Source organism: Cetorhinus maximus, chromosome 25, assembly GCF_964194155.1.
Source record: "Cetorhinus maximus chromosome 25, sCetMax3.hap1.1, whole genome shotgun sequence".
Classification (NCBI taxonomy): domain Eukaryota; kingdom Metazoa; phylum Chordata; class Chondrichthyes; order Lamniformes; family Cetorhinidae; genus Cetorhinus; species Cetorhinus maximus.
The window spans coordinates 7,991,753-8,008,950 of record NC_135903.1 but is presented as its reverse complement, the minus strand read 5'-3'; the positions used below and the strand labels follow the sequence as shown (position 1 = coordinate 8,008,950).

The 17,198-nt window shown below is 40.0% G+C and overlaps 1 protein-coding gene across 2 annotated transcripts; it reads right to left on the bottom strand.

Moving 5' to 3' along the window:
* Nucleotides 1–425: 425 nt before the first annotated feature.
* Nucleotides 426–16,371, bottom strand: cwc25 (CWC25 spliceosome associated protein). Of its 2 annotated transcripts, none has more exons than XM_078529364.1 (8): nucleotides 15,446–16,371; nucleotides 13,003–13,072; nucleotides 11,012–11,118; nucleotides 9,885–9,954; nucleotides 8,448–8,662; nucleotides 7,532–7,621; nucleotides 5,120–5,281; nucleotides 426–2,164 (listed from the first exon to the last, which is right to left on the bottom strand). In XM_078529364.1, exons 1-8 carry the CDS (start codon nucleotides 15,655–15,657, stop codon nucleotides 2,050–2,052), a joined length of 1,041 nt encoding a protein of 346 aa, XP_078385490.1. In that variant the 5' UTR covers nucleotides 15,658–16,371; the 3' UTR covers nucleotides 426–2,049. The 2 variants fall into 2 exon arrangements, with proteins under 2 accessions (XP_078385490.1, XP_078385491.1); XM_078529365.1 differs by lacking the exon at nucleotides 15,446–16,371 and adding an exon at nucleotides 15,073–15,210.
* Nucleotides 16,372–17,198: the final 827 nt, after the last annotated feature.

The following is a 17,198-nucleotide window of genomic DNA, read 5'->3' as shown; positions in this document are numbered from 1 at the left end:
GATAGTTCCTTTAATGAGCCAACAAATGATGCCTGAATGGCCTCATGTGCTGTATAATTCTAATCCTCTCCAGGTTGCAGGGTAGGTTCAGGAGACTGTCCCCTAACATTGGCAAAGGGCATTTTAGAATGCACTGTTATACTGTGTATGAGGTGGATTTTACAGAATGGGAGCAACAGATAAAGAGATGTGCAACAGCTTTGCAATTATAAATGTGAGCACCCCTGGCCCTTTTTAAACCGTGACAGAGGATCAACAGCAGTACAAGATTCTTAAACACTAATACCACTTAATTGAACAAGTTCCTCCTGGACCATCGATAAGGTTCACTCCCCGTCGATCTGTATTTTGTACATTCATTACAGTATATGAATGTATTATTGCATAGTAAAACTGACCAAAGGAATACGGAAAAATTTTGAAAACCAGTTGGAAAATGGTTTTACTATAATTTAAAATGTACAAAATAACCATAAAATTAGCAACTTCTTTGCCAATGAAATTTACTCAGAATTATACACAAGCTTTAATAAAAATATCAAATAAATCGCCAACCATACTTGGTTATTTACAGATATTTTGTGCAAACAGATGAAAAGTGTCATTCTTGATAATATGCGCTTCAGGTAACCAAATACTGTTGATAATTATTTACACTAGATACAAGTTGGTGTAGCAGAATCCTGTGTCAATGTTCAGTAGAATTCGGCTTTCTTCACCTCCCTACTGGCTTAGCGGGTATGTACGCCACTTGGTGTAGTTGTCATTGGACAAGGTGTCTGTGGGGAAAGAACTCTGGGTGTAGCCTGTTTCATGTTTGTAACACAAGGCAGGTTCTGGCTGTTCATAACCTCACTAACCCCAATGGCACCAGCGGGTTAAGAGCTTAAACACTCGAAGGGAGTGGCATGGTGACAGTTTGACTCGCACTTCCTCAATCTCATCAACCTATTGGGAATGTGGGTAAGGAATTCCAGGAAACGAATGCAGTCAATCCAAAAAAGTTCTGGGAGGGGAAATTCGTCTACTGGTTGAGAATTGGTTCAAAATAGGTGAAGAAAAGAAAATAATTTTTTAAAAATTCACAATGAATGCACATCTAGATCTATCTATTATTACTCATCCTACATAAGTAGTGTCCATAAATCTTACTTCCTGTTGTCATGATGTTTGGTAACACATTTCTATCAACATTTACTATTATAAAATTTGCAATGTCAACATTTCCTATTTAATTTTGCTATGTGAACTGTCACAATGTGGTTGCAGGTTCTGATCCGTCATCTGGAGTGAGGTTCAGAAATCTCTCTCCCAACTCTTATCTTGTGCAATATGTAACGCTGGGTAACACCACAGAAATTTACTATCTATATGTAACAATTTTGTGTCTTATGTGTGTATGTCACACCCCAGGTGTCGCATCTTGTTACAGATGTAATTTTTTTTCTTTGACAAGAGCCTGACATTTACAAGCAGTTATAATTGCCCTTGGCTTTCCCTCGGCAGTTTAAGGGTGGTGGCCTTAACAGAACAGGCCAGGTTAACATCTAAACACCAACTGTTCCTGACCCTGGGCAATCCACAGGGGATTTAATGGTCAGTGCTGTAGGTTTGTCGCGACAATTTCTCAGGTACAAGTAGGGTAATTTATTGGGCTTTAGCCCTTTGTGGATCGATACTTTATCAGTGAGACCAAACATTTTTGGTTGTGGTTGATTGCAGGTAGGAAATTTGGGAGAGGGCAAAACCAATCTTAAACAAGGTGTTTTCTGTGCATTCAAGTCCATTTCCCTGAGCAATGGTAATTTCTAGGTCCTGATTATTTTAAAAAACATATAATATAAAAACAGCAAGTGCTGGAAAAACTCAGGTCTGGCAGCATCTGTGGAGAGAGAGAAACAGTTAACATTTGAATCCAATATGACTCTTCTTCAGAACTCTTTTGTTAGATATTTGTCCAAGGGAAGGCAAAACCAGTGGCTACCATATTTTCCACGTACTGTTCCCTCCTACAGGATTTCGGCTCACATTTGTGCTGTAAAGCCAAGTTCACTTCCTCATGAAGTTCTTCTCCAGGGCTGCAGGTGTCCGCTGAATGGAATGAATATTGCGTTTCACACGATCTTCTACTGAAGAAGTTGCAGTACTTTGTAGCTTCATTTTGCTGCAAGAAAAATGTAAAAAACGAGGTCCAGTGAAGTCTAAATCTTCAAATGTTTTTACCAACATGAACAGCTTTTAAAAAAACAGCACAACTTTTGAAAAAAATTTCCTTAAGCAAATCTGTGAAGTCACTGTGCAGTTTTGAGACAGGACAATTACAGGGGAATACACTGCAAGAATAAATGTTCAAAAGGCCATTTGTGGATTGCAATTATTTGAAGACAGTCTCTAAGATTCAATTGGAGAACTCTTGACCCTTGCTAAGTTGAAAAGCTTACACTCCAAGTATCCCCACCCCACCAAACCTTTCCCCAGGACAGTGCAGGTTCTTTTTGTTGGTCTCTGGGAAGACATAAAACATTGGTCCACTGTAACTATACATCCCAAACCCAGTACTTGAATACATTACTGCTCTAGAGCATTGTATAATCACATCATCCACTGTTATTGTATCTCAATGCGCTTAGGTATGCGCTAGTCGATTTCTCATGGTCTTGACTTTCCATGTGCCATTCCAAGTATAGTTTTGAGGTGAAGCAAGCAGAGTTTGGAGTGAACAACCAGATCAGGATGTGCAGGTATATTCAATCCCTGTTTTAAAGTCTGTGTTTATTTTTATATAGTTATGTTATTTTTATGGTTATTTGTGAAATTTAGGATGATTTGGGAAGAAAACTAGCACTAGTTGGCAAATAGAAGATTCTCTGCAGTACAAGCTGGGAAACACAAAATTGATTCTACAGCATTACAGATTGAAATATACAATTACAGTGGGCCAAATTCACATCAAATGGTTTCCACCATAAGTGTGAACAGAGGAATTTAGGATAGGAAAAGGTTGACATAAAAGTGATAAAAACATGTTAACAGGCACTATGGTTTTATAGATGAGAATCTGATGCAGACTTCAGGTTTTTAATAAGATAGTTTCACTAATAGTGGGATGACACTTCACTAAAGCATCCCAACTAATAGGGAAATGAAATATCTAAAACAGAGCTATTATACTCCAAATAATCCATTCTAAATAGACACATGGTTAAAATAAAGTTAGTAATTTTTCATGTCTTTCTTTCACAATATAATTCCAAGCTGATTCCCAATTTCAGAACTGTGTTTGCTGAGTTTCAGATCCCCTTTCACTCCTGCGATTTAACTCTTTAATTATCAACATGTAGATAATGTCATTTAGTTACTGGGACTGTCATCAGCAGCACTTGAGAATGGTGCTCATCATGTTCCCTTTTGTGAATGTTCTCCTATGGAAATGTAACTGAACACTGATGTTGGGTTGGAGAGAGAAACAGCAAAACGCCCAAAACAATGTAAAAGCAAAATACTGCGGATGCTGGTTATCGGAAATAACAAAGTGCTGGAAAAATTTAGCAGGTCTGGCAGCATCTGTGGAGAGGGAGAGAGAGAGAGAGACAGAGCCAGAGTTAGACATTTCAAGTCCAATACGACTTACGTTCAGTTCTGAAGAAGTCATATTGGACTCGAAATGTTAACCCAGTTTCTCTCTCCACAGGTGCTGCCAGACCTAAGATTTTCCAGCATTTTCTGTTTTTATATTCGCCCAAAATAATCGGTTCCTTTGTGCTCACAGGATTCAACTTGCAAGTAAAGGAGATGATTCTAACTGCGACATTATTTAGGAACTTTGTTAATGAATTCATGGGGGGGAGGGGGCAGTGGGGGGGAGAAAAGTCAAAATCTCACTTAAAACCAGGAAGCATCAATATGAAGGGAATCCTATATGAAATTATGAATGGTACTTGTGTATGACCTCGAGCGTCTTTACAAACCATTTATGCTCATATACAGAAAATATAAATCTAAGCTGCACAGACCCTTTAACCCAAGTTATTTTCTTTCATTTTGTTTAAAAATTCCAGGGAACTCACTTTATGTCTCAGTTAGTAAATGCACTGCCCAGATAGAATGGATCCACATAATGGTTCAAGGTTTGACTTTGTTTTGTGTTGCATATACTGAACTTAATTAGCCTAAGGCCCTGTGGCATGGACAATATCAACTAGCATTCATATAGTGCTTTTAACATAATGAAACTTCTCAAGGTGTATTACAGGAGCATTATGAGGCAAAAATTTGACAGTTAGCCACATAAGGTGCTATTAGGGCATATGGCTAAAGAGATAAGAGTTTAAGGAGTGTCTTAAAAGGAGAGGAGGGGTATGGAGGGAATTCCAGTTTAGGGCCTAGGAAGCTGATCTGTCAATTAGGCATTTTACAGCCTTTCAGCCTCAACACTTCACTAACTTCAGATCAAACCACTTTCACCGACAGTAAGTGCTGGTAATGGTTCTGCTGTTGCCATTTTTTGTTTCTTTATTATCCCATTACTGTTTGTCTTGCACCATCATTCCAACATGATTTAATCTCTCCTGCCCTCGACCCTATAAGACCTTCCCTTTTGTTCTTTCTTGCCCCACCTCTTTTCTACGGCTCTGCATTTGCTTGGAAACTTAAATCTTACTTCTTCCATCTCTGAAGAAAGGTCATCAAGCGGAAACATTAACTCTATTTCTCTCTTTCTACAGATGCTGTCTGACCTGCCGAGCGTTTCCAGCAAATTCTGTTTTTATTGCTTCACTATCCTGCTTGCTCTCTACTGACCTCTGCTGTAAAGTGTGCCAAAGGAAGTTGTGCCAAGACTAGATCAAACTGGAATTAAGGAGGCTGCCAACATTCATCGTCTGTAACATGAAGGATGACCACTTGGCCAATGGTTCGGAGGCGACCTTGCACTCAAGGAGCCACATCCCAATGTAGCTTCAGAAGATGAGGGAAGAAAATTGAGATAGCAGCCAAAAAAGCACAAGTATGTCAAAAACAATTACAACCTCATAAAAAGTAAAAATCATGGGGCTGGCAAGAATCACTTACTGGTACAATTTAGATCGCAAAAAAGATCACAATGCCACTTAATACTTACTGGAGAAATTTTCCTTCTCCAGTATCACTTCGCTCCAGTTCCCGCTCTTTTTCTTCTTCCTCTTTGTACTGCCTGATGTTACATTGGCGAGCTTTGTCGTTCCATTTTGCATCCTCCATCATCTCTAGTCGCCTGCGTTCCAGCTCCTCTGCTGAAATTTTTCTGTAAAACCAAAGTGCATGCATAGCACTGAAGTTAATCACCTTAGACAAGATGGGGGATGTGGCTGGCAGATGCAAATGTCTGCACACACGGGGTTTATTTCCCTCTGGTGTGAAGCAAGCAAGCCTACCCCATCCAGATTCCCCATGTCTGATTATTCTATTATAGATTCCCATCACCTGCTGATGACTTACTTTGATCTCTCTTCAACAGATATGATCTAGATCTCCCAATATTAGCAAAAAGATATTGGTGTGAAGCGAGCGCCTCTGGGTATATTTTAAACAACTAAAAATGCTGAGATAGGAAACAGACTATGACAGTAACCTCTGTCCTGTTGGAAAGGGGTGGGGTAGTGAGGATAATGAGCCAGGGCAGAGCAAATAGATTGCGGCTATCTTCACAAGTAGATCAGATGCACAAAAAGTGAAAGGTGGCAATCTAAAACGAAAACTAGAACTTCTGCGAATGCACAGTACGTCAGCTAGCAGGAAAGTTTTTAATGAAAGGTCACAGCTGAAGCGTTCCTTCAGATGGTGATTAACCCAGTTTGTGTCCCCAGTACTTACTTCTCCATTTTCACCTACACCAATTGTCCTCCATCTCCCAAGGCGTTCAAGAAGTGCTTTTACATTACCTGACTGAGAACATTGGTTCAAGACCCACTCAGTGAATTGGGAACGTGACCTAGTCGGACACCACAGTGCGCAAATGAGGCAGCGCCGCTTACCAGAGGTGCCAACCTTCACAAGATGTTAAACCGAGATCACAGCGGCTTATGTACCGTTGAACTGTATTTGTTTTAGCAGAAAATACTGGCTTTAACTTATTAACCAATTTGCAGGCCTACAGTTCCTGATAGATGGGGCTGATTACACTGAGGGGCTTAACTGGCAGAAATAAAATGGGGCATCTGCTATCAGTTACATTGCAATAAAACTACCTTTTTTTTCCTTCACTATCAGGAAATTTTACTCTACAAAAATCTTGACATATTGCTTTAAAACCTCTTTGTGAAACTAAAGATTAACATGCAGTGGGATAATTTTACCTCTTCCAATAACTAACAAATTTAATTTTTCCTTGTTATAATCTTACAAGTTAAAATTATATTTCTCTCTCTTTAAACAAAAAAAAGCTGTTGAAAGTTTTGTATCCCATTTTTACCTTGCGCATTTTATGTTTCCAGCAAGGCATAAATTCCAAATTATCTTAAAAGGTTTCTAAGAGAGGATTATTGTCTAAGGCTGATATTAAAAAAACACACTGTGGGTAGAATATTTGAAAAACGGGGAAAAATGAATATAAGCAGGAAAACAAAGAACCACATCTCAAATGCTGTATGCAGTTTTGGTCTCCTTATTTAAGGAGGATGTAAACATGTTGAACGCGGTTCAGAGGTGGTTTTCTAGATTGATACCTGGAATGAGCGGGTTGTCTTATGAGGATAGGTTGGACAGGCTGGGCTTGTTTCTACGAGTTCAGAAGAGTGAGGTGTGACTTGATTGAAGTATATAAGATCCTGAATGGTCTTGACAAGGTGGATAAGGAAAGGATGTTTCCTCTTGTGGGGAGTCCAGAACTAGGGAACACTATTTTAAAATTAGGGGTTGCCCTTACAGGACAGAGATGAGGAGAATTTTTTTCTCTCAGAGGGTTGTGCGACTTTGGAACTCTCTGCCTCAGAAGGCAGTGGAAGCAGGGTCACTGAATATTTTTAAGGCAGAGGTAGATAGGCTCTTAGGCAAGGGAATCAAAGGTTATCGGGGGTAGATGGGAATGTAGAACTTGAAACACAAGCATATCAGCCATGATCTTATGAATGGCGGAGCAGGCTCAAGGGGCCTACTTTTGCTCCTATTTTGTATGTTCATAATGGAAATAAATTCAAAACTAACTTCTGGTGTATGGAGCTTAGGGCTTGTGTTCATTTGTATCCAGCACAACTGTTGCTACCTTAGCAGTCTTGTACTTGCTGTTAATTAACAGCTTACCTCAATCAATTTATTTTAGTTTTTCCCTCACTTTACAAACATACGAACAAGGAGCAGGAGTAGGCCATTCGGCCCCTTGAGCCTGCTCGAGACATATGTGCAAGATCAATGAAATGTCAAGTTATATTTTTACTCCTTTTACTCCATTTCAAATATTCCGTAACTAGTGATCAGTAATTATTTTATTGATGAATCTGAGAAATTATTTTAAAGTTAAATCTCCCTTCCCATTTCTATGGAGCTCCAGTTTCAATACCTGGACTGATTAGGGTAAGGCCTCCTATGGTAACCTCCTCTCGTTGGGGATGACTTTCGTGCTTGGACAGTTCCAATCTTGTCAGAGTACCTTCAAAAATAAAATCTCATTAGAAATGGTCTTTAACAGTTCCTCCAGTATCTCACTCTCTTGCATGGTATTGTGCACAGTGTCAGCAATGATTCAGTGGGTAACACTCTCTTGCCTCTAAAGCAGAAGGTTGTGGGTTCAAGTTGCATGCGGAGATTTGAACAGAAAACCTACACCAATACCCCAGTGCAGTCCTGAAGGAGTGCTGCAAAGTCAAAGGTGCCACCTTTCAGATGAGAATTTAAATTGAGATGCCCTCTCGGGTGGACATAAAAGATACCATGGCACTATTTAAAAGAAGTGCAAGGGGAGCTATTCTGGCTAATATCTATCCTTCAACCAACACCAACACACATGATTATCTGATCATTATCAAATTGGTGTTTGTGGGATCTTGCTGTATTAAATTGGATGCCACGTTTCTTACATTAAAACAGTGACTAGATTTGCTGGAAAGTGCCTTGGGATGTTGAAATCTTGTGCAGGATATTATATAAAAGCAAATCAATATTTATTTTCTATCTTAGAGATGGAAAATACCAGCTCGAATTCCTGAGCTGTTGCTTTCATATAGGCAACAACATTACCAGCCAATGTTGGAAACTGTGCATGTGTGCCTAAGGGAAGAGTACCGTTTCAGGCTCCACAATGATGCCTTCTGCAGTTGACTAATCTGTCAGCACTCATGGTGCAGGTTCATACTTGATAGGATGACAAGCTTACGAAATCCCAAAATGAGTCAGCAACTCCAGGAAAGGAAGAGGAAAAAGGGAAGAAAAATGATTGAAAAAAAAACAAAGCAGGTGAAATAAAAGAATATATTTACCGCGAATGCTCTTTTGAGTGTCTTGGAGGTGACCGAGACATTGACCTGGATCTTCTATGCCGTGAATCTTCACGTCTGATGTCTGTGTGAGATTGCTGCGGGACTCTGTGGGAGCGACTTCCTGACCGTGACCTGGATCTGATCTTATGAGATACTTTAGCTGGGTCGGAGGATGGGGAACCGTGTCGCTGAATAATGCTGTGAGAATCTTTCACCTGCATGGCAAATAGGAACAGGATGACTGAAGAGGCTGAATAAATCATCCTATCATCTAAAAATCAATAATATGAAAGAAGAAAATAGCAGGTTCTTAAACAAGGTCACTAAATTGTGACAAGATTGAAGATGTTTGTCTTGTAAGTCAAAGGCTAGTGATTTCAATTGCCTAGCCCTCCAAAACATGCCAAGTAAAATATGACCAATGGTAAGGAAGTTTTTGTCTGTGTTAAAATCATGAGAAGTTTAGATAGAGTAATTAATATTGGTTGAAGAGTCGATAGCCAGAGGCACAGATTTTGAGATTGACAAAAAGACCAGGGGTGACAAAAGGAAAAAGATCTTTTGCTCAATGAATGGCTAGGATTTAGAATGTACTGCACAATAGGAAGGTGGATACAGATGCCTTCAGAAAGGGAATTGGGTAAATACTTGAAGGAGAAAGAATTGCAGGGACATGGGGAAAGGGCAAGCGAGTGGCGCTAACAGGAACGCTCTTTGGTACAGTTGGCACTGACTTGATGGGCTGAGTGGTTTCTTTCTGACCTGTATATTCTATGATAAAATCTACAATTACAAGTGTTGTAGAGTCCCCATATGGTGCATTAAATCTTGATTCCAGAGTGAAGATTAAAGGGCATTTTTATCCTATCCCAGTACCCATGCAATCACCTGGGGTCGTTGAGCAGATTTGATAGAGGTGTTCAATTATCATAAGGGGTCTGGACAGTGTAGATTGAAGTTGCGTTGGCTGGGCAGAAATTCAAAGGGCAGGTGGAACCACATTGGAAAAGTAAACCAACTGATGTGATTGGAGCACTTGAATTGGTTGCTTTCCCGGAGGAGCTTTGCTGATCTATTATCTCAGTGAATTGTATTTTCAGAATCAGAAAAGCATAACAATTGATATTTTTTTCTCCACTACTGGCAGATTTAATGTGCCACCCATTATTTATTGTGCGATATGAGAGCTTTGGTTGAATATAGATATGCACGATTACATTCAAGATGCAGCACTGCAACTTTAATAAAGGATCCATTCTTAAAATTTAATAACCTCAGTTAGACAATTAGAAGCAATAATACAAAGTTCACAGATAGTTGTGAGAACCCTACAATATGTGACCTGTGTGGTTTACATTTCAATCGTAAGCACCTGTATTCTCGGCACACTCAAAATAACATAATCAAACAGTATCAGAATCAGCCATGAAGACAAACCTTCAAGCCATACCCAGGTAGCTTCTTCAGAACAGATGTGAATGATGGACTTGCAGCCTTTTCATGCCTTCTGCAATACAGTTAAGAAGAAAAGCGAATATTTACCTTATAGGAAAGAATTGCAATTTGTTTTTATTATTTCAATGCAAACTTGCCCAAACCTACGCCTTCTAGTAAAACAAGGGGTCTTTATATTTCCTTCATTTCATGCATTCTGTCATCCAGGTAACTGTGCACCCCACAGGCAGCTTTCAATGGAACATAAATAGGAATAACAACTATTTATTTACTAATTGCTTTTAGGATCTGCTGTGCATAAAACAGCCACCATTTAAGCTTATGTAATAAGAATCACTGTGCTACAAAGTAATTGACCATATGTAAAACACAGACATTTGAGAGGTTTGGTAAGGCACCACATCAATAAAGAAAGACTTCCATTAATATAGCACCTTTCACAATCTCAATGCACTTGAGATGTCTCAACTCAAAGCGCTTTAAAAAGTTATTTTGAAATGTACTCACTGTTGTAGGAAATGTGTCAGCTAATATGAGCACAGCAAGATCCCACACCAGAATTGTGGCAATGGCTATATAATTTCTTTTCAGTGATCTTGATTGAGGAACAAGAGTAGTATAGCACAGAAGGAGGCCATTCGCCCATCAAGTCAAAACTGGTTCTTTTAAATAGCAATTCAGCTCGTCCCACTACCCTGCACCTTATCCACAATCCTAAAATTTGTTTCCCCCTTCAGTTATTTAGCCAATTGTCTTTTGAAGGCTACTATTGAATGCAGTGCATTCCAAATCCTAACCACTCAATGCATCAAAGAGACCATCCTCATGTCACCTGTGGCTGTTTTGCCAATCACCTTAAGTCTGGTCGTCAGCCTTTAGCCATCAGAAACACTTTGTTTACTCACTCCATTGAGTAAATCTCCTCTTAACCTTCTCTGCTATAAGGAGAATACCCCCCAAACTTCACCATTTAACTATAATTTATCACTCCTGCAACCATTTTAGTAAATCTCTTCCGTACCCTCTCCAAAACCTGCATGCCCTTCCTAAAGTGTAATGCCCAGAAGTGGGCTTGTGCCTGGGACTGAACTTATTTACTGATACCATACTTGGCTTTATGCTGCTCGTCAACACTGGGGCTAGATCGGCGATGTTTCTTGTGTTTCTTCTTCTTGTCCTTTTTCTTTTTTTCCGTTTTGTCCAAGTTCTTTTGCAACTTTAAAAAAAAATCAGTCGTAAACTTATTTCTGTTTTAGTACAACAAATTTCTTCAATAAGGCTAAGATGTTCAAAAAAAAAGGCGACGGGATATTTGCAGGGCTACTGGAAAAGAGCCAAGGAAGTGGGATTAAATGGAAAGCTTTGTCAAAAAGCTCTTTCAAAGGTACAGATATGATGGGCCTCCTTCTGTGCTCTATGATCTCAACAGTTCACACTCAAGTTTGTAGATTTGTTTGAGAATTAGGTTGTTATAACACTTGTTTAGGGTTTATATGAAGACAGCTCTTGATTCGAAATACAATCTAAAGATTCCCCCCATGCTATAGATATACTAAAAAACAAGGGAAAAAAAAGCACCATATTTGATTTAACAGAACAAACCCAATTGTTCAGCCGTTAAATGCTTGACTTCATATGGACTCAAACATGCAAGCTTAGAAATGATCCAGAATCAATCCCTGGCCTGTGCTCTGATTCCCCTTCCTGATCACCACCTGCTTAGGTTAAGAGGATGAGTATCAGGTGAGGTTTAGCTACAACTGCGATGCACTCTCTGATTGTGCAGCCTCCCACTTTCCCCATCTAGATCCACATCTGAAAAACGGCACTTGTGGAAAATGCAGGAAGGCAGCTGGAGGCAATGGCAACACATCTTAGTACAGTGCCTTCAGGAGGGGAGGGGTGAAAAAATGGGGGCAGGAAGTAGTAAGTGTAAAAATAAAAATGAAGGAAAGCGTCATATCTTACAGCACTTCATAGAACTATCCCCAATACAAAGCGTGACCTCATTTTTCACTCTTTCCGACACAAAACGTGAATGCAAATGTCGAGGTTTTGAAAATCTAGTGCGAATAACCATTCGTGATTTTGCCCCATTTCTGCATGCTCACATTCATTCAAAACACAGATGCAATTTTAAAATAAAAAATCAGAAAACATACAGCAGATCCATCAGCATCTGAAAGAGAAAGATAATTTGGTGAGATCTGATAAAGAGGTCCTTCCTCAAATTTTGATCAGTTTTTTAAAAAAACTTTCAGATGCTCAGGAATCCAAGTATTTTCAGCAATTCTGATTTTCAGGTTATTCCTTTTGTCGCTTGCCTCTTGCAAATGGATTGGCTCGATTTACTTGAGGATACGCAAAGCGTTCATTTCCAAACACTTATTTGAATTAACAGGTGAAGGAGCCAGAAGTTAAAATGTCGATCACTGAAAAGGCCAACAGGTCCTGCCAGCCTCTCCTCGGGTGGTCGCTGAGAATGCAGAAACAGAACGAAGCACGATAACCATAACCAAAGCATTGTCTAAAAGGGGCCTCACTGAGACTCAGCTGCAGGCTCTGCGCATCAGTCAAACAGCTTCAAATCTGTGACAAGACAATGGTCTGCAGCCGGCTCCATGCAAGCAGGTTGGAAAAGACAACTGCCTAGGAAGTGGTGAAAGGGATTTGGCCAATCAGTCTGAAGTTAAAGATATTGTGATAAGGAGAGCAGAGATGCAAGAGAAGGGTGGGGGGAGACACGCAAGCCAAGATCTGGGATCCTAAAGAAAAGTCGCCAGGGAACATCAGTGAAGAAAGTTCCTCCTTCTGTTCCGAGGATAGGTCACCATCACAGTCCAGTCGCATTCACCATTTTAAGGTGAATTTATTTATATATGGGCTGGAGTCATAATCATCTTGAAGCAAAAAATACTGCATAATTGCTCTCATTTTTCAACTACTTCTCATCATTCACCTGTGGAAAGAAATGTCTAGATCATTTCTCTACACAGGTGAGTGAATCAAAGACATTTAATGGTTAGCTGTAAGTTCCTATGTTCGAGGAGCAAGGGATAAAAGGAAACCAAGACCTAATTCAACAGGAAGATCCACTTACTATTTCTCTGATCATCTTCATTTTCATGGGGTTAGTTAAAACTTCTCTCTTTTTTTCTTCCTCACGTTTCCTGAAGAACCAGTTTAAAAATAAATCAATACAACAAGCAGTTTCTGTTAATGAAGACAAAATATTCAAGTGGATTAGACATGGCAGTGATTAAAGTGGAAGTAACAGGATCCCTGTCCCTCTTAAATTCCACGCATCATTTGGAGGTCAACAGGGTAACCGCTTCCTCCTCCTCTTCTGCCCACGAGAATCTGCAACTAGTTGCTATGGACAACATGCTTTCCAATATTCCCTCCCCTTTATGAGGAAGTACCAAGCATCTACTCAGTGAGATCAAGAACCCAAAAGAGGTATGAACATGCATCCTGCTCATATATTGCAGCGTGCAACAAGCTAATGGCTTTTCTTCCACCTTTCTCCTCACTACCCTTGCAAAAGGCAACACCTACTGGCATGTAGCTCACCAGCTCAAATTATCATCATTTTTATATGACAGCCCAGACGTTGGCTGAAGGCAGGCTATTTGACTGTCAATTTTAAAATGTTCATCCTCGTTTTCAAATCCTTGCATGGACTCACCCCTTTCTATCTCAAGAATCTCCTCCCGTCTAACAACCCTCTAACATCTCTGTGCCCCTCCAATTCTGGACTCTTGTGCATCCTTGATAATAATTGGTCCACTATTGAGAACCATGCCATCAGCTGCTTGGACCCTAAGCTCTGGAGTTTCCTCCCTAAATATCTCCACATCTCTAACTCCCACTCCTTCTTCAAGATGATTTTTAAAACCTACCTCTTTTACCAAGGTTTTGGTCACCTGTCTTAAAATCTCTATGTAGTTTGCTATCAAATTTTGGTTACAAGGCTCTTGTGAAATGCCATGGGTCATTTTACTATGTTAAAAGCACTTTATAAATGCAAGTTGTTGATGTTGTTAGGTCAATACGACATGATAAGAAACTCAAAACTGTATATCAAGACTGTTTTTTTGCTATTTTTAAAACAAACTTTCTGATGAACCAAAAGATGGCTGCTACAAGTCACATGAACACAGGATTAACCCTTTGTTCTAGAAGCTACCAATAGCAGTTACAAGAATTCCCCACTTAGCCTGTGGAATCTCACACCTCATTGTACTGACCCCTTGTAACAATGAAACCAGGGGACTCACAGATTGAAACTCATTATGGCTGCAGAGCTGTGAGCAGACTCATCTCACCTGGGACTGTCCAGGTCCACTTCAAAAGAAGACCATTGAGGGACAAGATGGGACAATGGATGTCATTTGCATCTCTGGCGGAGTCAGGGGGTCTGTCTAGATAATGGCTTCTTGACACAAGACCTTCAATCTGGATGGTAACAGCTAATGACTGGGACATTATCAGTTTGGAAATCAAAGCCAATTTCAGGCGCTGAATAAACATTCCTTTTGAAACCATTGTGGAGAAAGGTCACATGACTTGAGTAACCATTTTGAGATCTCTATATTCCTTTGAGAATGGAAATCCTCAGGCTACTATTTTAACACAAACTGGAAAGGGCTCCAGCAGCCCAGCTGAGCAAGCAGCTCGTTACCAACTCTCACTTCCCCGAAGCCTGCTTGATTTTAAAAGTCTCTGATCAACACCTGCCAAGCGGTCTGAGCACAGAAAGCCCATCTTGCTGCAGTATCATTCATTTCAAGGATTTTCATATTGTTGTCTCCAAACTCCAGAAACTCATAGGGGCTGAACTCCGCCACAAAGGAAACACCCTCTGAACTTTGACTTCTCGGACTCTGGAAATCGCATGAACTAATATTCATTTCTGTGGTTCTTGTACTGTTGTTATCCATAGTTGTAAAACTCTTTTTTTCCTCTCCCCCCCCACCACCCCCCATTTAGAGTGATTGTGTGTGTGTCTGTGTTGCGAACACTCCTCCCCTGGGTTTTGAATGTGAAATAAACTAACCTTGAGTTAATCATAATGTGAGTTTGCTGTGAGTTACTAGTAAATTGGATCACACAAACCGAGGGTTTGGGAAAACATGCCACAGCATACTTCAAAAATAATTCAAAACACCTTCTGCTTACGGACAGTTGGTGAAGAAGAAAGTACAGTTTGTCTGTCTCTCTCCTGTCCGTAACAACGTTATAGTGGGCATTACACCTGATTCTCCAATTCCATGTGTGCACAGTTTCGATGAGAGATTAATGAACTGCAATCAGAAAAGGAAACTATTTTTTGTAAAAAAAAAACCTGCACCACCCTTCCCTAAAGTAGGAGTCGGTGGTAACCACTGGAGCAGTTAGCTGAGATCAGCTACTTAAACACAGTCCAATAAGTTGAATCAAGACCTTCTCAGTCTGTATACCTCAGTTCCAACACTCAGTGTCTTAACTTTTGTCCCCAAGTTTGAGTTGATGTGAATTGAGCAGGGAACAATTTCTCCTACCTGATCATAAAGAGTGGATCTTCTCGTATTTTAGAAGCCATATCCAATGCAGAGTTAGCCCCTGTGGCTAAAAAAATGGAGCCAGGCAGCAACCCAGTCTCAGAAGAAGGCCCAGACTCTTCGTCCACCATCTTGTCTGTAGCATATTTGTCAATGGGTCTACCCAGCAAGTATTCCTCCTTGTTCACCAAACTGCCAGGCCCTTGATACATCCAATCAAGCCTATCTGACTTCTTCCTGCAGGCAAAAAGTCAACAACACATTAGTTTTGAAGCACAAAAAAAATACCAGGAGGCAGCCATACTCCTCCTAGGAACTTCCAAAGTTCTTTCTATATATCCAGAGACTGTTCTGCTGTATCATGCAGCCAATATAAATAAATTCAATCCAGAAAGGTCGGCAAAATGGGAAAAGTCAGAAAATCATAGAATCTTACTACAGAGGAGAAGGAGAAAGTCCTTTTTTAAATTTATTCTTTCACGGTACATCCCTTGCTGAATGGCTTGCTCTGCCATTTCAGAGGGCAGTTAAGAGTCAACGACATTACTGTGGATCTTGGAGTCACATGTAGACCAGACCAGGTAAGATGGCAGATTTCCTTCCCTCGAGGTCATTAGTGAACCAGATGAGTTTTTACAGCAATCGATGATGGATTCATGATCGCCATTCTGAGACTAGCTTTCAATTCCTGGTTTTATTAATTGAATTTAAATTCCTCCAGCTGCCATGGTGGAATTTGAGCCCATGTCCTCAGCGCATTAGCCTTGGCCTCTAGATAACCAGTCCAGTGACATTAGCTCTAAACCACCATCTTCCCCCTTTCCCCCATCCCGCCTGTGTCAGCTCTTTGAAAGAGCTATCCAATTCGTCCCAAAACTCTGCTCTTTCCCCAAAGCCCAGCAATTCCTTTTTGAAGGTTATTAATAAATTTGCCTTATGGTTACCGAACCTTCTGCCAGTGGAAATAGTTTATCCTTATTTAATCCATGAAATATTTTTTAAGACATTGAACACCTCTACCAAATCTCTTAACCTTCTCTGCTCTAAAGAGAACACCACCAACTTTTTCAGCTTCTCCTCATTTTTGAAGTCCCTCACTCCTGGTACCATTCTAGTGAATATGCTTCTACAACCTCTCCAAGGCTTTTACATCCTTCCAAAAAGTGTGGTACCCAGAATTAAAAATAGTTCTCCAGATGAATGGCATTCTTCTGCACTGTTACAACTCCAATATGCCTACCCAGTGATTTATAAAGTTTTGGCATAACTTCCTTCAACTCAGCTGTAGATGCTTTCCGATACGTACATCAAGGCTCCAGCACCTTTTGCCACAAAAGGTTGGATGAGAGTTAATCCATCAGAAACTATTGATAAACAGGGGCAAAGAATGTGACAAAAAATTAAATATTTTTTAATCTTTAGAAAGTTGGAAGGAATTCACCGTGGGGAATTATAAAGTAATGCACTTTGGGAAGTATTGTTTAAATACCACAATTTTGAAAAGTATAGATAATCACGAAATCTTAAGTCCATATACACAAATCCTAAAAGCCAGCAGGGAAAGTTGATAGTGTGGTCAAAAAACAGATGAGTACTTGCCTTTAGATATAGAGGAATAGAATATAAAAGTAAAAGAATCATGTTAGAACTTAATAAATCACCAAATAGGGTGCAACTGAAGTATTCCAAGCAGTTCTGGACACCACACTTCAGGAAGATATAAAGGTCCTGAGAAGGGTACAGATGAGGTCCA